Source organism: Magnolia sinica, chromosome 19 (assembly GCF_029962835.1).
Source record: "Magnolia sinica isolate HGM2019 chromosome 19, MsV1, whole genome shotgun sequence".
Taxonomy (NCBI): Eukaryota; Viridiplantae; Streptophyta; class Magnoliopsida; order Magnoliales; family Magnoliaceae; genus Magnolia; species Magnolia sinica.
This window is the reverse complement of record NC_080591.1, coordinates 36,690,813-36,717,160: the sequence shown is the minus strand read 5'-3', so window position 1 is coordinate 36,717,160 and position 26,348 is coordinate 36,690,813. Positions and strand designations below refer to the sequence as shown.

At 41.0% G+C, this 26,348-nt stretch overlaps 1 protein-coding gene across 5 annotated transcripts in view; it reads left to right on the top strand.

Annotated features, from left to right (window-relative positions):
* The window catches only part of LOC131234349 (delta(14)-sterol reductase), an 88,257-nt gene that overhangs the window by 19,369 nt on the left and 42,540 nt on the right, over positions 1-26,348 (top strand). For all 5 annotated transcript variants that reach the window (XM_058231164.1, XM_058231161.1, XM_058231162.1 and 2 more), the window contains 2 exons: positions 4,433-4,524; positions 15,180-15,227. In XM_058231164.1, coding sequence (XP_058087147.1) covers positions 4,433-4,524; positions 15,180-15,227 — 140 coding nt within the window. The remainder of the gene's footprint in view (positions 1-4,432; positions 4,525-15,179; positions 15,228-26,348) is intronic.

The window sequence follows — 26,348 nt, the reverse complement described above, 5'->3', positions numbered from 1 at the left end:
TCTCCCTCTCGATGTGGCTGGGAATAATGTTGATGTTCCACAAATCGACAATATTGTGCCCATGTCATGGTAGAATAGTACCAATTAAGATAACTCCATAATATAACACTGGTACTCATCCTCTTCGAACTGAACCAATACGCCCATCCGTGGGTACTATGCAATCGTTAGTCTGTGGCTAATATGGATCTAAGATGGGCATAGATGGAGCTATTGGGTATCCATATTGCTGCCCATATCACTGCCCATAATGCGGAAGTGAACTCCCAACCAGTGTTCGAATTATCTTTGCTATTATCGAAATATCTCCAATATTATCTTTATCTCCAGCTCAGCGATACTGATAACATTGGTAGCGATACCGATAACGCTGGTGGTATCGAAAATTCCGGTTATTAGCAGTGTATCACTAAGTATCACCAACATATCAATATAGCTAATGTAATCGCCAATATTTTCAATTATGTAAATTCTAGGTGTTGCTTGTATTGCCAATGCATCAATATCACTAATGTATCACCAATATTTTTTACTATGTAAGTTCTATGTAATGCTTGTATCATAAATGTATCGAGGATATTTCAATAATATAGTCAACATATTGATATCCTCAAAATTTTGTTTATTAGAAAAAAAAAATTATTTCAAAATTTTTTCGTGGGCACATGGTTGTATGTAGTGTTCAATTTGTCATTGATAATATCTCGATATTATCGATATCGCAACATGAGCAATATTGATACCACAATCTTTCGTTTCCCTTACAATTGTTGATGATTTCTTGGGGAAATATCATGTGTTGTTGATATTTTGCAATATCGACGAATGTTTGGATGGAATGTTGAATGGTTAAATAGGCCGAATGGGATGGTTGGACTGATTCCTTATAACAACGCATGCTTTTAAGGCCCCATTAAATGGAAACTTGTTATGTATGCATTCTTTTTTACTTTTTTTTTAAAAAAAAATGCAAATATGTACGTTTTAACATCTAAAGTTTCGCTAAAAATTCCATCATTTTTCCTATGTTTCCTCGCATTTTCGGTTATCAACGATATTATCGGTGATATTGATATTGTTTCCATATCTCTGACTAGTGAAACTTGTAGCGATACCGATACTTCGAACACTGCTCCTAACCATAGTCGAAAAATGATGAGTCATAATGGTTGGAGTCGTTCCCCGTTTATCCATTAGCTCCATATCCATACCCATACCGTGGCATAGAACTCAAGATGCTCTTGTGTGTTTATGATCCATAATCATGTTGTGGCCTGGAACTCGAGCTCATCTTATTCCAATCTGCGTAGTTGTGAGAGTTGAAAAGCTCTTGTAGCCCCTACCCATGTCTGCGGAGGCTATTTAAGGCGATATAATTTGTGGCGAACCATGTCACCCCGGGCGCACTATATCCCCACCACACCTCTTGCGCATCATAGCTAATAACCATGTGTGGTTGTATATGAAGGGCATGATGAGCCATGTGTCAATAATAATGGCCTTCATTGACGGCTTATCCCCGATCACCTCCAACATGAGATTGATGCAATAGGCTATGCGGGGGATCTATTACATATGATATCTATCCATTATATCCTTCCCCTCCTTGACAAATACACTTCTATTGTCCATAATGAATTGCACAATGTTCTTCCTCCTAACATCTTGGATGACATTGTGCATTAGTTTGTAAATGTAGTCTGCGTTTTTACTCTTATTACCCGCGTCTATAGACTTTAGGAACACCGCCTGTCCCCTATAATAGACCATAGAATTTATGATCGACATCTTTGTTGGTCTGGTCCAATTGTCACACATGATAGTGCAGTCGTACATCTCCCATGGTTGCTTAGGGCGTGTTTGGATTCGCGTTTGCGGGTGTATTGTCTGGTATTAAAGTGTTTGATGTGACATGTATGGTGTTTGGTTCGGAGTAGGTAACCGCAGTATTCCACACATGCGAATAAAGCGTGAAGCCAAAAAATTGCATCGATTGTACTCTTGGGCGTAATACATCCGGGCCCTTCTTCATACATCTCAGATGCCTCTCTAAGATCACTCCTCTCTTCTTCTTCCCCATGAACTTCAATCAATCTAACAAAGTCCTCAAAACCCAACATCCCATCTCTGTCCAAGTCGATGGACTCGACCACCGCTTCCGACTCCTCCACCGACAGATCCTCCCCAATGGTCCTCATGCAGCTCCGTAATTCTGCAGCAGAGATCTTCCCATCTCCATTTTCGTCCAAGTAGTGGAAGACAAACACCAGTTTTATGCATGTGAATGAGGCAGGGGGCTAAGATGTAAGGATTTGAAATGATGAGCGCCACGACATCGGATTCGGAGAGGCCCTTGTCTTTGAAGTGTTGGATCTTGGGCCTTAAGATGGAATCAGGATCCGCGAAGAGGAGTTTTGGAGTTGTGGCAATGATGGATTTGATGTGAGTTTTTGAGAACCCATGAGATTTGAAGAAGGTGAGGACAGAATCTGGGTTCTTGGGTGTGTGTTTTAAGATTTTGGTGACTGTTAGAGCCTTTTTTGGTGAGAGATGACATGAGTTTTTGAGGTATTGTAGGAAAATAGAAGGCGGGCTTGTTTGGGAATGAGATTTTAGAAACGGGTTTTGTAGGGATTGGATTTGGAGTGTTTGGTTGTTGATTTGGAGGAGCTTTCTGTAATGAAGGAAATAGAACATCCTCTTCTTCCTTTTTTCCTTTCTTTTTTATGAAGAAATTAAGAGAGAGAGAGAGAGAAAGAGAGAGGGCTGAGATGAAAACTTACAAATTTTGATTTTTTTGTTTTCCTAATGAGTGAATAGCAGAGATGAAGAATACCTGTGGCTGCAGCTTGTGCATGAGCTTCTCTGCCCTCTCAGATCTCTATACAATGTGTGGCCCTTACATGTCATTTCCAAACATTGATCTGTACAAGAAGCTGTATACATGCTGGGACAATACCTCCTATCCAAACATTGGTTAGTGGCATGTTTCTGATGGATGTATTTTGAAAATCATCCAACGTATACATGAATAGTACCGGAATACAATGCAATACACCCAAAACGTGAATCCAAACAGGCCTTTATATGATTCCATGTATGTCTTCATCTCCGTATATTCATCATCATCCAAATACTTCCCCATGATCTTAAAGGGTGTGGGCGGCTGCACACCCTCACGCTACACTTCACTTATCATATTCTTGAAGTGCGAGCTTGCTGTAGCATTTGCGGGGATTTGATCATAGATAAAAAAAAAACTTCGCTATAAACTTCCCAACCTTTTTCCTCACATCCCCTCCACTAAACATGTCATTTAATTTCTTTTGTGTTCCTCCCGTCTGTTTCTACATTCTTGGATTTGAAGGTAAATCGACACTCGCATGCTACTGCTTCACCCCACACCCCATAATCCTCCCCACCGGTTACCCTCCCCTCTACCACCCCTAGAACTTTCCCCTGCTTCACTACCCCCTGCCCTACTCGGCTCTACCCCACTCCCCCCTACTCCACTCCCCCCACCACGCTCATTATCAGATTCCTCAAATCTAAGCCTATTCGCATCCCACCTCCTTTCCTGATCCCTTTCCCACTGAACTCGAAAGGACTCCTGAATTGTGTGCTTATATTTAGGATCATCATTGTCATCGAGATCCACGACATACTCGTCACCTACATATGGTGCCTGCCCCAACTCCCTAATTCCTCTCCCCCACACATATTGTTCATTTCTTATCTTAACATTTTTTTCTTTAATGCAGCCTTCATCTCGTCTCGCACATCCTGTGGGCATTTAGGGCAGTTCACAACATTACGATACCCTCCTGCTAAATGCTCCTTCAAGCGGGTTACCCCCTCAGTTCTCGACAAATGGCCACATAAATTATATATACTTTTGAATTGATTATAGGCAGTGGACCGACCATTTCTTTATCCTATATCATGTTACCTCCCTCCTCTTCCTCCTGATATATTTTACCTGTAAAAGAACATTCTGTTAACAAAGGCAAGATACCACATCAAAAATAAATTTTAAAAAATAAAATTTTAATAATTTTTTATTGTTTTAAATAAAAAATATTGTTTTATTCCAAAATTGACAAAAACCCATTAAATCAGCAGCAACGTATTCAAAATCAGTTACGTAATGGCCATTACTGCTGTTACGTAAAGGTAACGGTCATAACCGTTACATGTTACACGTTACAGTCATAACCAGAAATTGGAGCATTGTTTTTACATAGCTATATGTTTGATGGATACCTTTCTCATGCTTCATTGACTATTTTGATTGCGTACAGAAGTAAATTTTCTGTAGATGTTGTTGTGTACATGCATCCTTGTTGTATGTATATCTGGCCTTTCCACAAACACGCACAGAAATTCCTGACAGCTAATACCCTTCCATTGTTCTTCTCTGTTTCCATGTCAGGTTTCTTTAGTACTATATACTGCTGGCCACCAGTCGAAGGATCGGGGTTCCTCTTTAAAGCCACACGTCACAGGAAACCTAATCCATGACTGGTACTTCTGAGGAAGTTCCTCATCTATTTTAGTTATTCCATCATGATTGACTGTTTTTTCCTTTCTTTGGGTGAAATAGAAAAGTTGCGGTAGGTGAAGTAATCTTGAATATCATTAAAAAAAAAGTAGTATTTTGAAAGATTTCACTCAATTTTCTAGTAATTTGTTCATAGCTGCAAAGAGAACACAGTTTCTTCTCTGGTTAAGTGTCATCAGGTTAATGCAAGCAACAGTATCTTTCCATTTTATGCAAACAATGTGCTGAACAACCCAAATCTATAAAAGAATGGGGCTTGAATTAGTTCCTTACATGCTTATACTACTGAAATATTCATTTCATCTTTTGACTAACTTTTAAAGCTCAGTAAATAAGGCAGGGTTGTACTTTGTAGGTCTATCCCATGTTGTAGGTAAGACCATACCAAGTCATATTTAGCCACTTTTTAACTTTTTGGAATGGAAAGTTATATTCAGCAATTCCTTAACTGCTTAAACTTATGTCATTGAGGTATTTTGTTCATTTGGGCATGTAGAAATGTATGTGATGTGGTACTTGCTTTCTCTTTAGCCTCGGATAACCCTTTTCTTTTGTTGATGAATGGATCATTTTTATTAAAAATACAGAGAAAAAAAATAAAAAAATAAACATAAAGTGCAACAAGGGATGCATCCCTCAGTTCATCACACAAACCATGTTAATGCCCAACTGCAATTCTTGCGTCTGCTAAAATTACCCCTTGCCTAGCCACTAAATTTGATAATGCTAGTTTCCTCTCTCCCAACCTCATCTTTGACCAATCTGTCCTCTATCTCGTTTACAGAGCATTGAACATGCGAACACGCCACCTCCAATGTTTTACACAAGTCCCTCTCCTATTCAATCAAATCCGCAGCCTCCCATAGGCAATGTCTTGCCGACGGCCATCCAAGAGCAACCTTGGAATCACATTCAATATGACCTTCCTACGGTCTCACCTTATAGCAAGGTATTCCGTAACGATAACGGTGGCCGTAACGGCCACTACCGTTACCTTTACGATACAGGGCATAACAGTTGTTACGGCCTCGTAACGGCCGTTACAATCTCTCTTATTTATTTATTTATTGAAAAAAACCCCGAAAAACCTATATCTGCCTCATAATGTTGATTAAAAAGTATGAAAAACCTATATATGTCCCATAATAGACCATTGTGGGGCTATTATGGCCTTTATAGGGGATCTAATGTGCTGTTAATGGCAATTATGGGTCATTTTTTTTTCCATAATGGTTGTTACGGCTGTTACAACCCCGTAATGTGTAACGGTTGCCACCGTTACCTTTACGTAACGGCCTTTACGGCACACCATGCCTTACAGAGAGCTTAATGTGTTGGTTGAAAGTTGTCGCTTCCACATGGTTAGATGTGTGCCTCCCCAATAGACTGGAAAATTCTGTCACCACCCTACCCTCACTATTCCTTTTGATGCCCTTAATCCCTATTGGACTAGGGTTCCCAATTGAGCACCCATCGAAGGCATCAACATGTTTGTTCTCGACCCCAGCCTTGTGTTTAAGAACGAGAGAGTATTCCTGAAGAAATTAGACCCATTTAGCATGCCTAGGGTTTAGTTTCTTTTGGAAATTGAGGTAACGTAAGGCCTCGTGGTCAAAGAACAAGAAAAATTCTTGTGGTAATAAATAATGCTGCCAATGACGCAAGGATTGGACGACTGCATAGAACTCTTTGTCATGGGTGGAATACCGTTGCTTTGCCTTATTTAACTTCTCACTAAAATAAGCAACGGGGTGCCCTTCTTGACTGAGCACATCACCTATACCTACCCCAAATGCATCACACACGACCTTAAAGACTTTAGAAAAGTCCGGAAGGTACATGACGGGGGCTTCACTCATCTTGCCCTTAATCTCCTTAAATGCTTTAGAGGCAACTTTAGTCCATACAAACTTCCCTTTCTTGATACAATTCATGATGGGAGCTATAATTGAGTTAAATCCTCTGATGAACTGCCTATAAAAAGTTTTCAAGGCATGAAAGCTTTGCACATCGTGAGTATTGCGCGGTTCAAGCCACTCAACTATGGCCCTGATTTTCTCGGGGTCCGCTCTCACGCCCTTAGATGATATGATGAACCCTAAGAAGATAACACTCTTTGACATAAATGTGCACTTTTTAAGGTTGGTGTATAGCTTTTCAGTTCTGAGGACCCCGTAAACTTGCCTCAGATGGTGGAGGTGTTGTTCCTTTGATGTGTTATAGATAAGAATGCCATCAAAATACACTACAAGGAACTTACCCGTAAAGGGTCTCCTCAACACCTGGGTCATCACTATCATAAATGTGCTTGGGGCATTAGTCAAGCCAAAGGGCATGACTAGCCACTCATATAGCCCATCCTTTGTCTTGAAGGCTGTCTTCCACTCATCTTCTGGGTGTATACGTATTTGGTGATACCCGCTCTTGAGGTCAATCTTCGAAAAGATTGTGGCACTTGCCATCATGTTTAACATATCATCAAGACGCGGTATGGGAAACCGGTACTTGACCATGATTTTGTTGATGGCTTTACTGTCCACACACATGCGCCACATGCTATCTTTCTTGGGTGTGAGAAGTGCTGGCACGGCACACGGACTCAAACTCTCCTGAATGAAACCCTTTCTGAGGAGCTCATCTACTTGTCTCTTCAACTCCGCATGCTTCGTAGGGTTCATTTGATAATGAGGAAGGTTTGGTAGAGTCGACCTAGGGACAAGATCAATGGCATGCTGGATGTCCTCATGGGTGGAAGCTCATTTGGTAAGTTCTTTGGAAATTCATCGTGAAACTCATCCATAATCGGTTGCACCCTAGGGGGTCCCTCTACACTAACCTCGGGTGTAACTTCTCTCGCCACTAAGGCGTACACCATCGAATCCACCGTAGCCCTTCTCTCAAATTTCTTGGCGTTGATAACATGGAGAGACTTAGGTTGGGATTTCCTCGTATCCCTTGGGTTACCTAACTTCCCCTCAGTTTTCTTCTCTGCATTTCTTTTTAGTGGGAGGGGAACTAGAGATATCTTTTTGCCTTCATTTATAAACGAACATATATTTGAGCGGCCGTATATCGTCACATCGTGGTCAAATAGCCAAGGCTGTCCCAAAATGATGTGTCCAATGTCCATAGGTAAGATGTCGCACCACAACAAATCAAATAGGATCCAAAATTAACCGGCACGAGATATCGCTGGGTAACAGGCATGGAAGATGCATCCACCCATGATACTTTATAGGGTTGAGGGTGCGGTTTAGGTTTCAATCCCAAACGGGACAAATTGCTAGTTGAAACCTGTGTTCGAAATATCGATACTATTGGCCGATATTATCGTTATCGGCCCCCAGCGAGACGAAACTCTTCCGATAACCCCCGGAAGGTACCAAAAATCCCAAAATCTAGATATCGCATGATATATCGTGCGATATCGCGCTATATATCGTCGATATCGCACTATATTTTGTGATATTGCTGTTATTATCATCTTTCCCGTGTTTTATTAAGGGATTTATCAAATTTGATGCCTAATTACCCGAAAAAAATTGAAAAAAAATAAAATAAAAGAGAAAGGCTTTCAATCCACGTAAGAGGGGATTTTGGTACCGGATCGCTTGATCAAAAGTATAATTTGGTGGGCCATGATCGACAGTGGCGCGCCATGCGAAAAATTCTCAAATTCCCGTTTTTTTCTTCGAACGGATGATATATTGAAATTGTAAAGGTGATTTTGGCGATAAATCAGCAAAAATCCTGGAGTTTTGGAGTTTCGGCAAGAGAATTTGGGGTTTCGGAACCCACTTATTTGAAAAATGGCTTCGGAAGCCCTTTTATAGGGAAGCCACCACCATCCTAGCTTTTGTGGGTACGTGTCGTGCGAAAACGAGCGTGATGCTACTCGTGCTTTGAGTTGTACGAAAGGTTCAAACAACATCAAAGTTACATGGGCCCCACAATGATGTATTGATCACATCTACACTATTCAACCATTTGGGGAGATCATTTTAGATCTTGATCCTAAAAATGAGTAATTTCCAAGGCTTAAGTGGACCACGCCACAAAGAGCAGTGGGGACAATGATTCTCACCGTTAAAACATTCATAGGGCCCACCGTGATGTTTACTTTCCTTCCAATTTGTTTATAAGGTCACACGGACCTGGATGAAGAGAAAAAACAAATATCATATTCATCCAAATTTTTTGTGACCCTCAAAAGGTTTCAATGGCTGGCGTTTAATCCCCCACTGATTTTTACAGTGTGGTCCACTTTATTTTTTGATGAGTCTTATTTTTCAGCTCAAGACTTAGTACGAGCTCACCAAGTGGATGGACGGTTTGGATATAACTCATACCTCATGATGGGACCCACATAACTTGGTGACGTCAACACATAGCTGGTGGTGGTGTGTGGTACACTAGCCAATCCGCTGCCCTTTTACCCTACGAGGTGGAAGGTCCTGTTGTGGGCTTTGTGGGTTCCACCTTGATGTCATATGTTTTATCCATACAGTCCATCTATTTTGGATGATCAGTTTAGGGCATGAGTTGAAAAATGAGTTGGATGCACATTTCAGGTGGAGCACGCTAAAAAAAGCGGTGATTCAATGGTTAAAATTAAAAACTTCTTTGGCCAATGGTAACATTTATTTGCTACCTAACCACTTTTTAGGGCCCGTTAATTTATCACATAAGATCTGGACGAACAAAAAACCAAATATTAGCTTGATCGAAACTTTTGTGGCCCCTAAAATTTTTTAATGGTGGCCATTGAACAACCCTTGTTTTGTGTGGTGTGGTCCGCCCCAAATTTGAATTTATCTCATTTTTTAGCCCACGCCCTAAAATCATTTGCCAAAATGAATTGATGGTGTAGATACACCTTCTTAAATCAATGTGACCCTATGGTCAGGGTCTCACTCAGTGCCATAGTTAGCCACCGTTCGAGGAAACAGTTTGTGTAGTGGGCGTGGATTTCGGGAAGCTAACTAAACTCTTTTCGGCTTACCTCGATGTATGTATTGCATATCCACGTTGTACAATTGTTTGGGTTGCTTATTTCATGGCATGGTCCCAAAAAATTAAGTAGATACAAGTTTCAAGTCGACTACACTACAAGAAATAGTGGTCAATGATCTCCCACCATTAAAAACTTCCTAGGGTCCACCGTAATGGTTATTAACCATCCAACCTATTGAATTTGCCTTATTGGATCTGCTTTATTTTTTGGATAATGTCCTGAAATGATATGGAAAAATGGATGGACGATGTGGATATTGAATATAGTTGTCTTGGTTCAATCCGACAACGCATAGCTTAGGACCCTGTACAAAGGAAACCTATTATGTGCACTTCTTTTTTGAGACTTCATGATTTAAAAGTGTGCATTAAGGTCTTTTTTAATAATCCCTAAAGTTTCATTGAAAAATTCAACCATTTTCTCAATGTTTCCCAATGTTTTCCAAAAAGTGCGATAAATTATGCGATACAAACGATATATCCCGTGCGATAACTGATATGTATCTGTATCCCAAGGGTGCAATACATTGCGCGATACCGATATTTCGAACACTGGTGGAGACCACATGGTACAACTGCCACTATTGACGATTACCTTGCAATTCTTCTCTCCACATTTTGCATGTGTAAAATATCGTAGTCCGGCGCCAATCGTCATTCTCCTTAGCATTGGAGAAGGCGCACCTGACTACTGCAAGTGCTGTGGTCTATTCTTCTTCTACTTCCTCATCACTAGCACTATTGATTTGGGCTGATAAAAATCTTCTTCAAAATCGCCCTGTTCATCTCCTTCTTCCTCACCATCGTCAATCACAAGGGCTTTGTTCCTCTCTTTCGAGGGACATTGATGCGCAAAGTGACCAACTCCATGGCAATTGAAGCATCGCGTTTGCTCACCTCCCCTAGAACTAGCACTTGCTATCCCTTTTCCTTTGACATTTCTAGGGTTTGGCTGGGATCCAATGTGGGGTCTAGACTGATTCCCCATGTTAGGCTTAGCTCCTTGAGAGTAAGTCTTAACACTTGGACTGTAAGGGTCATAACGCTTACCAATTGGTGCCTTGAGGTAGTGTTCAATGTCTTGCACCACTTGGTACATGTGCTCCAATGTGCTAAAATCATGAGAATAAAGTTCTTGTTGGATCTCAAATCGGAAGCCCATCCTGAATCTGGACAATGTAACCATCGGATCCTCAATGTTACATCGCATCATGTACTCCTCGAACCTAGCGATGTAATTTGACACGGTCATGGATCCTTGGCGCAAAGCCTGCCACTGATCTAGGAGCCTCTGACGATAAGAAAGGGGAAGATACTTTTATTTAAGGACCTCTTTCATCTCGGCCCAATGCACAATTGGTGATTCTCCTTTCAATATTACGCGCCATGTTGGTTCAAAAAGTTTGGCATGGCCCACCAACTTTATCTTGGAAAATCTCACTCGACGGGCATAAGACATTTATACCACTCAAAATAGTGGTCCACGTCTGCCAACCAATCAAGGAATGCTTTGGGGTCCAAGCGATCATCAAAACTAGGGGCCTCGACTTTCACTCCTTTCATGACTTGTGCATCTGGATCATAATGTTCATAACGCTCCTCACGTGGTGGCGGCATGTGTGCTTGACCACGGCCAATGCCTTCGCCATGACCACGCTCCCGCCTATCAACCTGATCTCTAGCCTGAGATTGAACGTCTTCTCCAGTGTCGGGGTTTGCCTCTAAGGAGGCCTCAAGTTGATTGACGCGCACATTGGTCGTGGTTAATTGAGTGGTAGTGGTCTTATTCTCCTCTTTAATGGTCGTCAGACGGTTATTGATAGCATTAAGGGCCTCGATAATCTGCTTTAGATTCGTTATGTGTTGTGGACCAAAACCACATCCTGAACGAGTGGGCATACACAAGAAAACCCTAAAAGGAAACCCTAGATGTAATTTTAACTTAGATGCAACACAAAAATCCTATATGACCTGTATCTATATGGGGACTCAACAAAACCTAGAAAAAGGGCTGACTAAACTCAACAAAATGTCCCGTTTGCAGAATCAGTATGCAGGTTGATGGGGGTGCAGTGGGCGGCGCGCTCCTGCTCGGGGTTCGAGGCAGAGTGCCAAAAAGCTTTACGATTTTTACGATTTGGGTTAAGGGGTTCCTTAGTAAAATTTCACCAAAAAGTGGGATTTTCGATACATTGACCTATGCTAAAAACCTTCTTTGATACCAAATTTGTTGCAGGACCGATGCATGAATCAAATAATATGTGAGGTGAAGTAGTAGAATTAAGACAATTAGCAAAAAAACACAAGCATTGTCATAATCATCACGAATCCTATGAAAACCAAAAGAACATCATGCATAATGCTATCCTAAGTTATCAACATCGTGACACACAATCATTAAATAAAAAGAAAATATGATCTAATGAATGTAGGAGCATCTAATTAGCATAGGGTATAGTCTATTTCAAAGTAAAAAACCTAATACAACATATGGTAAAAATTAGGGTTTGGGTAATTTGGGAAGGTATGAAAGTTAGGTATTTTAGATTTATGGTTAGGGTTTCGGGAATGGAAGAAAGGAGTTTTGATATAAGGATGATGGAAAACCAAAAGGGGCAAGGTGTGGCCGTACGACCAACCCAAAGGATTCACACGTGTGGCCGTATGGTCACACGTGGAGTGAGATGGATGGGTTTAGGTCAGTTAGGGTTTGGGGTTGTAGATAGGTAAATGAAAGATGAGTTGAGGAGAAGATGAGGGCTTATGATGGGAAAATCAAAGAATTTGAAGAAAATACCTTGATGGAGGGGAAAAAAAGATGATGGTGTGGGGATAGATAGAGACCTCGCACCTCCGTTGATGAAGATTAGCCTCGCATCAATCTCCCTTTCAAATCGCATGAAGATGGAAGAAGAAGAAAGCAAGAGCTTTTTATTTATTTATTTAAATCACAAAAATCCAATGAGGGAGAGGTTCACATGCCCACCCTCTTTTATAGCTTCAAGAAAGTTCAAAAATTACAATAAACACCCTGTTTTGTGAATTTTGACGAAAGTAGCCGTAGTTCGACTAAAATCAACTAAAAACACTCATAATGGTGTCCAAACATAACATAAATAAAACTAAATCCCATAAGCTGATAAAATTTAAGAAAAACTAGTGTGGACGATCTACGATCAATGGCCCGATCATGTGATCCAACGGTCTGGATCACTCCACAAAGCAACCCATGTGCATCTTCCCAGTATGAGTCTTGCAGATGCTTGCACATGCACATGTGGTCTTAGAGTGTGCATGTCCTCATCACTAGTGCTCTTAGAGCACTATGCTCTATAAGTTATAGTGCTCCTGGTTCCTTTGATGACACTTAGACAGTCCAATCCATTGATCTAGACTATTCATCAGGACGAGCACGATTGATGGGCTGGCATGCAAATATCATGCCTAATTGAGAAATGTTATCCATTTGATCAATGGGATTTAATACGGGCAGTCGAGACCATGTAAACAAAAATAGGTCCAATCAACAATTTAATCCATCTATTTGTGAGGACACATCATGGATTGCTTATGATTCTAAAGAATCACTTTTGTTGGCAAGCCTAACCATCCCATCCATGTATTGGAAAATGGATGGCTATATAAAAAAAGGCCAATCAAGGATAAATTGGATCATCTTGTCAGTCCGATTTTTGCATGCTGGTCCATGTAATGTGTCATTGACTTAATGGACATTTCAGATTGATTGATTAGTTGTTCAAGTAAACAGATGAGTCTTGGGGCACTGTAACTAATAGTTCTCTTAGAGCACCATGGCATCTCTCTCTCTCTCTCTCTCTCTCTCTCTCTCTCTCTCTCTCGCTCTCGCTTTAATTGCATAACCATGAACCTGTTGAGATGTGACTGGCGGTGGGGCATTTGAGATGCCCCGTAATAATGATGGGGTGCCCAAAAAACAGGCCTGTCCATTCATTAGATGGGCCACACCAAAGAAAACATTGGCCGTCCACCAAAGAACTCCAAATTCATATGGTGGCCCATATGATGGTTGGATTGGCCTGATTTATAGAGTGTCCAACTTTCAAGGTGGGCCAACCCTGGTGGGCAGATTGGACTAGATGCTACATGGACGGTTCTGACATAAAAATCTCAGCATGTGGGCCCAGTGGCTGCAATACACGCCGGATTATGAGATAGGAAAAACAAACTCTATAATGCTTCTTGCTATGGGGTGGTATTTGATACTCCGGAAGAGTATGACAGTCGATGCACAGGCACTTCAAAATGGTACATGTGGCATACAATAATCCAAATTAGACCATATAAACTGAGTAACCCACTGTTGCGAAGTTACGGTCCAAAAATCAGATTGGTTGCACAATCGTAACCTTTGATTTGTGGAAGCCTGTTTTTGTAAATGAGACTATGGGATATTTTTATGATCCATCCAAAAAATGTCCACTAATTTGATTGTTAGACAATGGGATAAGATTGTTCTTGGTTTGTGGTACATCTAAACTGGTATTTGGATGGTTTAATTTGAATTTATTTATACTTAACTCATCCATTACACTCAACCAGAGTATCAAAGTTTTTCTCGTTTGCCATCCGATTTTGATTTTTGCTCCAGGCCGGTTCCTGTACAATGTTTGTAGAATAAGTGTGCTCGTGGCGCCCAATGTGATGTATGCATGACATCCAATCTGTCCATCACATGTGCCACTAGATTTTTCTCCATAAATTTAAAAAATAGGCCTACCTCTAAAATCACTTGGCCTGGCCCACCTGAGTTTTTGAATGGCCCAACTTTTGGGTTGCATTCATCTTGGTGTTTCCATAATTCTGAATGAACATTATGGCATGCAAAATGGATGGTGTGCCCTATAAAATCTAGAAAGTTTTAAACGTCCCCATCCGAAATGTCCCCTGTGGTGAAACCAAACTCTGTTTTGGATTGGACTTATTTTTGGGATATGTTGTGAAGTTGAAAGGGTGCATCTTATGGATGGATTGGATGTGGCTTTCACACACAGCGTTGTAGAAAAGCTTATTCTACAGAAGTTACGGAGGTACCTGCCTCTTTTTTCTCCTATCAAACAGTCTTATTCCCAATTTTTCTCAGAATCCAACTACGCCGGTAATACCTTGTTTGAAAGAGTGAAAAAAGTGTGTGAAAATAATTTTTCTTTAGATAATGTTACAATGGACATAGTAATTTGGTGTGCCAAATGCAAAATTCCCTATAGCGATACTCTATGCCAATATGTCTATGACGGGCACCAAATGGGCCCCCTATGCCATGTCCAAGAATACTGGTAGTTTCTGGCTTCATTATCACTTGTATTATGCATTAATCATTTATTGCCAATGGTGGTTACTGGTCCTTCAATTTGAAAACATGCATAAATTAAGTGGTGGCTACTGATGTTATAGGCGTTCACATGTTCCCTTAAAGCGTTTATTGATTGCCCAGCTCACACATTTGGAATTAGTTTTTCTCATGCAGATGGTTTGATGCCTGTTTTTTGTCTTGTTTTCCAAAAGAATGCATTCAGAGCGATTATCTTTATTTTTCTATGCTGTTTTTTGGTTTGTTGTTCAATAGGTGGTACGGTATACAGCTGAATCCAAATGTCATGGGAGTTGACCTCAAGTATGTTAAACCCTTTTCAGCTTTCTAAGCAATTTACTTCTTGAGTCAATTGATTAAATTCCCCAAAACAATCATAGTTATGTCAAACAATGAGGGTTTCAATTAGTAATAAAGTGAAATGAATCAAATAATTCCTTCTGACATAACAAGCTTACATCAATTATATCTCAAACTGCAGTTACTCTCTTAATTCTGTGGTAAAATGGTAAAACTGAATGTCTTTTTTCCATGTGTGAACTGCAGTTATGCTTCATAGATATTCTAGATGGATGAATTCAAGCAATACACTTTAATACCAAATTTTAAGTTGCATTAAACCTGGAACTTCCTGTTGAATCACACCACCTGTAGGAGTATCACACACCAAAAATAGTCCAACACATGATTAAGAAAAGAACAAATAAAACCCATTCACCATCTGTTTCATAAAAGAATTTTTACACTTCTCGATCTCTCTCGTCTCTTGATCCTATTTGTGTCTCTCTATCTCGCTCATGCTCTCTTCTCGATCTCGTCACCATCTCTCATTACCTACTGACCTTATCTGACTCCCCTTGAGCAACAAATCCAGGTGTTTTCTCCGTATAGACCTTTTCCGTGAGATCTCCATTCAGAACTACATTTTTAACATCAAGCTGAAACAATGGTCAGCCATGATTAACGACCGTAAACATTGTAACACAGATGGAGTTGGGTTTTGCAATAGGGGAAGTGGTCTCTGTATAGTCCGGACTGAGAGTCTAACCCTGGACAACTAAACGGGCTTTCAACCTTTTGAAAGTACCATCAGGCTGAGATTGAATTGTGTATACCCACCGACACCCCATAGCATGCTTTCTAACATGAAGAGTGGTTAACTCCTAGGTATGCCTCAAGTCAAGAGCAACCATATCCTCTTTCATTGTTCTTATCCACCTTTTATCACATAGGGCTTTCTGGGAAGAGTTAGGAATGGATGAGAAGAAAGAGATAAGTCAAATTTACGAAAATATGAGACAAACAATGATAAGAGACAAACTTGGAAATGGGATGAATGGTGCAGGTTTGTCTACCTTGCCTTAGGGCAATTGGAAAGTATGAAGAATCAGGAGAAATACTTGGAGAAGTTGGGTCATCCGGCACAACAGAGAGCAAGGTAGGTGGCACCACTTCATCATGGACTTCATTATATCCTCACTTCTGTCTGGAGTAAACTTTGGAAGGGTGTTCTCTAATATGTTAGATGCAGATAGTGGAGTAGGAATAGACTTTATATCATCAATCCGTATTGGTGTAGGTAAGGAGACACTGGTGGGGGACCTAGATTTTTCCAACTCAAGAGATTTTCCCTTCTTAGAGTAAAAATGCGCTGATTCAAACAAAGTAACATCAATACAAAAAATCTTAAAAGAAAAAAAAAGATGGATTCTCAAACTAGTTTTATTTATAAAAAGGTCCTTTGAAAAACTTGTTATAATATGAAAGTCCTGTATACTGAAATTAATTCATCAAGTTGATGATAAAATGCATGGACGTTCCATTCTCTAACCGCTTTTGTTTGTTTCTTCTTGAATCTACTTTCCTTGTTATGATTGTCCCTGAAGATGGGAGCTACAACATCTGTAACTCCTTTGGGTTCTGAAGTATCTGAGAAAGGCTCATTAGATTGCTGGAGAATCTAATATATCGCGATCAGATTCCAACTGATGAACAAAGCACATTTATTGGAAGCTTTAGTTGGAAAGGAAAATAATGGAAAACCAGGAAACAAAGCTTCGTGAGGTGACTGATTTCTTAAGATTGCAGAAGGCATCCTATTCTTTAAGTGACACACCGTTAGGACAACATCGCTCCAAAAGAATAATGTCACATGTGAATAATGTGCCTATGTCACCTTGAGGAGATGACTATTCTTCCTATCAACTATGACATTCTGCTATGGGGTGTTACTTAGCACATGATGTTTGGTGTCTATGGGGTGTTACTCAGCACATGATGTTTGGTGTAAAATACCATTAGTAGATAAGTACTAGTTAAAAAGATTAAGAAACACTCCTTTGTATTATTAGAATGAATCACACACCTTAGAATTAAACTGAATCTTTACTTCCATATGAAAAACCTTAGAAATAGAAAATAACTCAACTTTATCCTTCATTAAATAAAGCCAAGTCATTCTGATAGCGGATGGGCCACACGGAATAACAAAGACAAAAGAAATCTGAAATTTCAGGATGCAGTAGGTCTAGCGTTCAAGGGAAAAGAGAAATAAGAGAAAGAGGTGAGATTCAAAGGTTTAAAGTAGAAGATATGAAGAAAGGAAGAGTAGGAGAAGATTATAAGAGATTAGCGGAGTGAAAAGAGATAGGGTTCACCGGAATCAACACCAATGAAGATCTTGGAATCGGCACCAAGATGCGGGAGAGGAATCGACACCTCTACAAGTCCAAAGAAAGTTCGTCTCCTTCTTCCAAAAGCCAAGTTACAATCGATCCCCTTTTCCCCCAAGGAAACCCCTAAATAAAGCCACCAGGCTGACTTAAAACACTTATTACAAAATACCTCATGCAATAACTTTTCTTAACAAAAATCATAAAAAGGCTCATGTGCGCTTGTTGATCTCATGGAGGCCCAACTGCACCACCTATCTTGGCTTTTACAAGTGGTCGACTGACTTGTGGGGCCTAGAGGAGACTCGTGGGTCCCACTCCAGCCTTGGCTCTCTTTTTGTAGACTTTATGTGATGCGGACATCAAACCCTTCAAAGTTTATCAAAGACGAAGGCGGCCGACGAATACATCTTTATGACTCGATGATGGTTCATTGCACAATCAAGGATTCTTTTGAAGATATGGTTACTTGCACAACTAAACGATGATTTTGAAGATTTGGTTAATTGCAAAACTAAGGATGATTTTGAAGACCTTACACGTGTCCTTGGATTAATTAAAGGCCCCACATTAGGAGGGCACACATGTAGGATGAGTTAGAAGACTGATTTGTTATGCATGATTATTATTTAATTTTTTTATTTTTTTATTTTAGAAAGCTTTATTTTGCGCGTTTATTTTTTACTTTTGTTATAGGGGTATTTTAGTCATTTCCTTTTAAATCTGAATTTTATAAATAAGGTGCTCTCTACCCTAAACCTAATGATATATTTTTTTAATGAAAGCTTGGTGCCTCCTTCCCCTTTCTCTCTGTGGTAAGTTCTTCTCTTCCCTTAATCTCTTCTCTTCTTCTAACTTCTATTTCTAGCCCTCCAACCTTCTTCTTTTCTTCTTATGCCTAGTCTTTTCTTTTTGCTATTGACCCTGAAATTCTGAATTGATCCCAACCCTCTCAAAATTTCCAGCCGTCCCTATTCTAGAAATTCTTTGATTTCTTGGACTAGAGAAGCTGCATTGATTGTTGGATTGAAACTATGAAAGATCAGGAGGTCCCATCTCTCTCCGGATCCAATCCACGCATGATTTGAATACGGTACTGTAGGATTGTGATGATGGTCTGCAACTATTGCATGTTCCCTTTATTATTATCGTTACTATGATGTGGAATGTGAATATTTCAATTGATTTGCTTAGTTTATTTCGCTGGATCATTTATGGCCCCCATCATCTTTCCCTAGCTTGGAAAAACTCGACCGCGACGAGTTGGCAGTTTGGTACCTCTCTTACAAATATGGATTAAGATGCTGAAAGTCAGAAGCCGTAATCCATGTTCATTCAAAAATCGGTATACCCTTCCATTTGATAAGGAACTTGTGATATCCGCCATCCTTAGTAGACACCAGTGTTTGAAATATCGATACTATCGGCCAATATTATTGTTATCGCCTGTCAGCGAGACGAAACCCACGCGATAACCTCCGAAAGTTTAGAAAAATACCCCAAATCTAGATATCGCACGATATATCGTCGATATCGCACGATGTATCGTCGATATCCTCACCCATTATTTTCGGATATCGACAGACGCACTCACGGACGCTCACGGGTTGATTGCAGAGGACTCACGAGTCTCACTGTAGCCAACAACCCACAACGACCATAAAAACCGATGTGGGGTTGGAGAGAATAAAAAAAGAAAAAGAATTAGAACCAAAAAAGGAGAAATCGGAGAGTACCTGTAGGTTATAATCAAGATTGGTGATCGGAGGTGGGCCATTCCATCAACTGATAGGTAAGTTCGATTTCCCTCTTTCTTCGATGATTTTTCTCTTTATTTTCTTCAATTTCCCTTTCTTCGGAGAGTGCCTGTGGGGATTTCTTGGAGATTCCGGCGAGAAATCGGGCTGGATTGAGGAACCCCTTCCTTCCAGAACTGTCGCTCCGGAACCCTCGCCGAATCGTTGCGTTCGTGAAGAAGAGGGTTCGTGAAGGAGAGGGACACGGATTGGGGAAAATGAAATCGGATTGCGTACTGAGTTACTTAGTACGTCTTATCGTACTAAGTAAACTCAGTTAGGCCCACCTTGAATGTATGTGGTCTATCCACACCGTCCATCTGTTTTTCCATCTAATTTAAGGGGTTGATCCCAAAATTTACGCATATTCAAATAACAAGTGGATCATACCACAAGAAACAATGGGGATACTGATTTCCACCGTTGAAACCTTTCTCAGCCCTACAGTGATGTTTATTGGTCATCCAAACTGTTAATAAGATCATACAGACGTGGATGAAGGGAAAATACAGATATAAGCTTGATCCAAGACTTCTGTGGCCCTCAAGAAATTTCAACGGTAGATGTTCAATCTAAATATTTTCTATGGTGTGGCCCATTTGAACATTGTATATGCTTTATTTTTGGGCTAAAGCCCTGAAATTATCTGGTAACATGGATGGATGGAGCGGATAAAATACATAAATGACGGTGGACCTCACATGAGTTTACTCAGTACGCTAAGCGTAGTGAGTTACTCACTGCGCAATTGCATTCACTTAAGTGATGTCACCAAGTTTTGTGGATCCCACGGTAATGTATGTGTCGTATCCACACCGTCCATTCATTTGGAAATATTATCTTAGGGCATGACACAAACAATGAGGCATATCTAAATCTTTAGTGGATCCCATCACAGAAAAAATTGGAGAGAGTGACGCCCACTGTTAGGGTTTGGTGTGGTCCATCTGAGATTTGGATCTTCTTATGGTTTGGTATCACGTCCTAAAATGGGATGGAAAAACAGATGGATGGCATGGACATATAAAAAATACGTCAAGATGGGCCCCACACGGTTAGGGTAACATCCAGTGAATTGTTCTCTGGGTAACCACTAATTCCCTCTCAATCTGTTGCATGTGGACGAGCGATGTGAGTGTGACATTGACCGTGGGCTCCACCATGATGTATGTGCTGTATCCACACCATCCATCCATTTGTATAGATCATTTTAGTGCATCGGCCAAAGAACGATGCTGATCCGAAGCTCAAGTGGTCCCCACCACAGAAAACAACGAGTACAGTCCGCCCACCATTGAAACTCGAAACCTTCCTGGGGCCCATCATAATGTTAATTTGTGATCTAATCTGTTCATAAGTCTAGGAAGATATGGACTAAGGGAAAACACAAATATCATCTTGATCAAAAACTCCTGTGGCCCTCAAGAAGTTTTTAATGGTGGACGTCACTCCCTCCACTGTTTTCTGTGGTGGGATCCACTCGAGCTCTGGATTTGACTTATTTTTTGGCTCATGCCCTAAAATGATCTTTTCAAATGGATGGACAGTGTGGATAGAAAAAATACATCATGGTGGGACTCATGCAACTTGGTGACGACCCTTGTGCCCGTCAATGAGGGGCGCGGTTTAGGTACTACCCAAGTAATCTGTTCATAAGCCATGACTTCATGTGCCACCAAACTCGCGTGTTGCATGTGAAGGATATTAGAACCATCCAAACTGTGCCGCGAAGATCAGACGACACAATGATCTGGCTGGTCCACTCATCTAGCGGGCAGTGTTCATGTATGTTGAATTAAAACATCTGCAGGAAATATCTAAACCATCCATCGTTTCAGCGCGGGTGGGCCCACTCAAGAGTAGTTATTTGGGTTGATTTTGACTTTTCAAAAGTATCCAGTTATCCAAACCATTGATATTATTCGTACACTACCATTCATGTTTTCAGTCTGTACAAGTGGGAACAACAACTCACTGATCTAAACCGTTGATATTGTGGGAACCACTGTGGATGGCCCATGCACCTAAATTCTTCCACTTGGAGAATTCCTATCCTTTCAATGAGTATCAAGAAAAAGGAACGTTAAATAGAAAATCAACAACGGTTGGCATTCAAGCAAAAAAAGGGCCAAACATTCTACGGATATGATTTTAAAATATCAATGGTGCGGGGCATAATATCAATGGTCCAGATCACTGAAACCATCGGCCCACTTGTGCAAACCGAATTATAGGAACCTCATATACGACCCGCGGCTGGAGCTGCATGCCACACCGCCATCAATTGCTTTATGCCTGTAAAGGGCACGAGGCAGGTGCATCGCGGGAGCACTTACAAATAATGCCCCAATGTCTGGGCCCATGTATGGGGCGATCGGAACCGTTCAAGAAGTCGTACAATCTTCACCATGATGTATGTGTTTTATCCACACCATCCATCTATTTTCCATGAGTGGCATGAATATACAACACATGCACCAAGGTGGGCCCTGACAAGTATTAACATAATATTATTTTACAGATAAAATATGTTGGGAGGAAGAGGAGGGAGACAACCTAATATAGGGTGGAGGTACGGTCGGCCTATTTCCGATAATTGATTCGGGAGTATTTGTAATTTATGTGACCATGTATCGAGGAGTGGTGGGGCAACCTACTTAAAGAAGCATTTAGCAGGAAGGTATCACAATGTTGTGGATTGTCCTAAGTGCCCACAGGATGTGCGAGAAGAGATGAGGATCGTATTGAAAAAAAATGTGAAGACAAAAGATGAACGACATGCACGAGAGAGGGAGATTAGGGAGGAGTTGGGGCGGCCACTATGTAGGTGAGGATGATGTAGTGGATCTCGATGGTGATGATGATCCCGAATATAGACGAACAGTTCAAGAGTCCATGTGGGATCAGTGGGAGAGGGATCAGGATAGGATGTGGGAGTGGTGGGGGGTGTGGAGCAGGGGGGTCTATCCATGAGCGTGGTGGGGGGAGTGGAGCAGGTGGGAGTGTTGGGGTAGATCAGGGGAGGGTAGTAGGCAGGGAGGAATATGGGGCATGGGCAGGAGTAGTAGCATGCGGGGTGCGAGATCTACCTTCAAATCCGAGGATGTACAAAGAGGAAGGAGGGACATAAAAGAAAATAAAGGAGATGTTTAGTGGAGGGAATGTGAGGAAGAATGTTGGAAAATTTATAGCAAAGTTTTTTATATACGATCAAATCCCTGTGAATGCCGCAGCAAGCCCTCACTTCAAAAATATGATCAGTGAAGTGCAACATGTGGGTGAGGGTGTGCAGTCGCCCACACCCTCACAGATCATGGGGAAGTACTTGGATAATGAACATGCAGAGATGAAGACATACGTCGATTTGTATAGGCAGTCATGGGAGATGTACGGCTGCACTGTCATGTGTGACAGTTGGACCGGACCGACGAAAATGTCGATCATAAATTTTATGGTCTATTCCAAGGGACGGGCGGTGTTCCTAAAGTGTATAGGTGTGAGTAGTAAGATTAAAGATTCTAACTACATTTACAAACTAATGCACAACGTCTTGCAAGATGTTGGGAGGAAAAACATTGTGTAGTTTATTACAGACAATGGGAGTGCATTTGTCAAGGCGGGGAAGGATATTCAGAACAAGTATCATATGTATTGGACCCCCTGCGCAGCCCATTGCATCGATCTCATGCTGGAGGCGATAGGGGATAGGCTGTCGGTGAAGTTTGTAATTACTGATGCACGGCTCATCATAAACTTCGTATACAACCACACCTGGTTATTAGCCGTGATGTGCGAGAGGTGTGGTGGGGATATAGTGTGCCCCGGGGCGACGCGGTTCGCCACAAATTATATTGCCTTAAGTAGCCTTCTCAAACACAGACTAGGGTTACGAGAGCTTTTCGCCTCTCATGATTACGAAGAATGGAAAAAGAGGTTGACGAAAGTAACCTATAGAATCGAGGAGCCGGTGCTGAGAAATTCATTCTGGGATCGCGTGCGTGGTGTTGTGGGTATTCTAGAGCCCATTTATGTGGTGTTGAGGATGGTGTATAATGAGACAAATCCGTCAATAGGGTCGCTGTATCCGTCTATACAGTGGATGAAAGAGTCCATGGTTAAAGCTCCCAATTCATATAAGTGGGTGCATGCAATAATAGACAACCGTTGGGAAAAGACGCTTTCTCACCCACTACATCAGGCTGGTAAGTACCTATATGGATTTTTTTTTTCATATGTAATTCACACTTTCTTCGTAATATCATCAGGCATATAGTTGCATTCCGGTCGGTCTCCTCCGAAATACCTTGGTACAGTCTCCATAATCGCACTTCGTGGAGGTTTGGGCCGCTCCCTAGCAGCTCTATTGGCAGTTAAAGGAGCGGTGCCAATAGATGCTCTCGAGGAAGATCATCGACCTCGCCTCCTTCCTTCACCACCTGTTGTCCTGAAGTGTCACCATCTCACGTCTCATAGGTAGGGTTTGCAGGTGCACGATCTCCCTCATTTCTTGACTCTAATTACTCCACTCGCATCTCCAATGCGTCCATGCAACACATGAAGTAGTCGATTTGATCCGCCATGCGGGCAAGCATGTCATCCCGTTGCTCATTCGTAGATCTCCCATGGTAGGATTTGCCGATGCCGGTTGACATCGACAAACCTAGATCTCTGGTACCGAATAGAATAACAAAGATAAAAGAAATCTTAAATGTCAGGATGCAGTAGGTCTAGGGTTCAAGGGAAAGGAGAAATAAGAGAAAGAGGTGAGATTCAAAGGTTTAAAGTAGAAGATGTGAAGAAAGGAAGAGAATGAAAAGATTATAAGAGATTAGTGGAGAGAAAAGATAGGGTTCAATAGAATTAGCACCAGTGAAGATCTTGGAATCAACACCAAGTTGCAGGAGAGGAATCGACACCTCCACCAGTTCAAAGAAAGTTTCTTTCTTTCTTTCAAAAGCCAAGTTACAGTTAATCCCCTTTTCCTCCAAAACACTTCTTGCAAAATACCCATTGTAAGGTATTCTATAACGGTAATGGTGGCTGTAACGGCCACCACCGTTACCATTATGATACGGGTTGTAGTGGCTGTTACGACATTTTTTTAACTTAATAAAGAAAAAAAAACATGTTTCTGGACCATTACGGACTGTTATAGGCCGTTATAGATTGTTACAGGCAATGTTTTCTGCAATGGCCATTTCGGACCTATAACGCGTAACAGTTATGGCCGTTACCAATACGTAGCCGTTTTTGTATTCCTTGACCTCCTATAATAACTTTTCTTAAAAAAAGCACAAAAAGGTTCATGTGCGCTTGTTGGGCTCATGGAGGCTCAACTGCACCGCCTATCTTGGCTTTTACAAGTGGTCCACTGACCTGTGGGGTCTAGAGGAGACTTATGTGCCCCACCCTAGCCTTAGCTCTCCTTTTGTAGACCCCATCACATTATGGAGTAGTCATTGAAGAAAGTAAAAAAATATCTGTACTCTAACATACTGGAGACATGGGCAAGACCCCAAACATTTGAATGCAGTAATATAAATGGGACAATGATGCTTTCAATATAAATGGATTGCTCCAACTACTCCATAGCCATGTCATGATTTGAGCACTCGCCTGAACCCCTTCATCGTATTTACTGACTCTAGTCAAGCTTCGCAGTGGTCAAGTATTTTAACTTACCTTTGGCCGTCTAGAAGACTTGCACAAGCTTTGGCCATTGAAGATAGTTTGCCCCATTCAACTTTGTAGGATATCATTTGAGCCCCTAGAAAGTCAGATAGACTTATATAACCAGCTTTATTCTCAGTTTTTTTTTTCTCCATCAAAACAAAAAAAATCAAGAGAATCTAACCTTCCAAAAATAAAAAAAATAAAAAAAATCAAGATAGTCTAAAGCATGCCACTTGAGGAAATTGGGCTGAAATGCGTGTACACTTGAATGCTTCAATTTCTAGAGTCAACACGAACAACTTGCTGCACGGGAAGCATCAATCAGCTCAACACATCACAATCCAACACTCACGCATATTTCATACGTCTTCAAATGACGAGGATGATTGCATTCATCACTCACAGCTTCACGCACAAGCCATCAACAGACAACAATAGCCCAATGCACAAATAAAAGAAGGCAACCCTGGATTCTTTAAAGAACTCTCTGCACAAGAAAAAAGGGAGAGGACACGAAGAGGGATAAGGAGGAAAACATTTTAAGAGAAGAAGAAGAGAGAAAGAGGCCCTAGCTAGACGAAGTCCGCTCTGATGCCATTTAATTTGAGAAAAATGAGGACAAAGAGGAGAAGAGAGTTGAGAGGTAGAATGGAACAAGAGAAAGGGTATTATGTTTGGACGTCCCACTCTTTGCTTTTATTCTCTTACGTTAGAAAAACCAAATATACTCAAAATGTCCCTCACTTATTACAAATTAACATAAGCACCCTAAGATTATAAAATATGATCGTGGGCCACAGTGCTAGAGAAAGGAGAGATGGAATGTTGTGTACATTGCGAATTGTACAGTCCACACACTAATTGAATTTAACAATTTCAAATACCGAAACTGTCCACAGCCATGCACACCTTCGTTAAATTGCTCATAGCTCACTTAGCTGATGTCGGAATTGCATGATCTCGGGTTTGTTCTTTTTTCAATTGGTTTTCAAACAGGATATATGCTATGTCATTATGACATCATTTAGTGCCTGAAAAATGGCTCTGAAAATCCATGATGTAAATAAGTCTACCGGCTAAACATCCATCTTTTTCTATATCAAACTACTAGACATCTTCATGGCAGTGTGGCCCAGTGATCGATTGGACAGTTTGTGGGTTCCACTTCACTGATGGGGTTGATTATTCGGCTCACTCTTGGATTGCATCAATTACCTTCTAAACATTCTTTTTGATATTGGTACTGATGCTCTTTTCCTCATGCTTGGCCATGAGCCATGTCT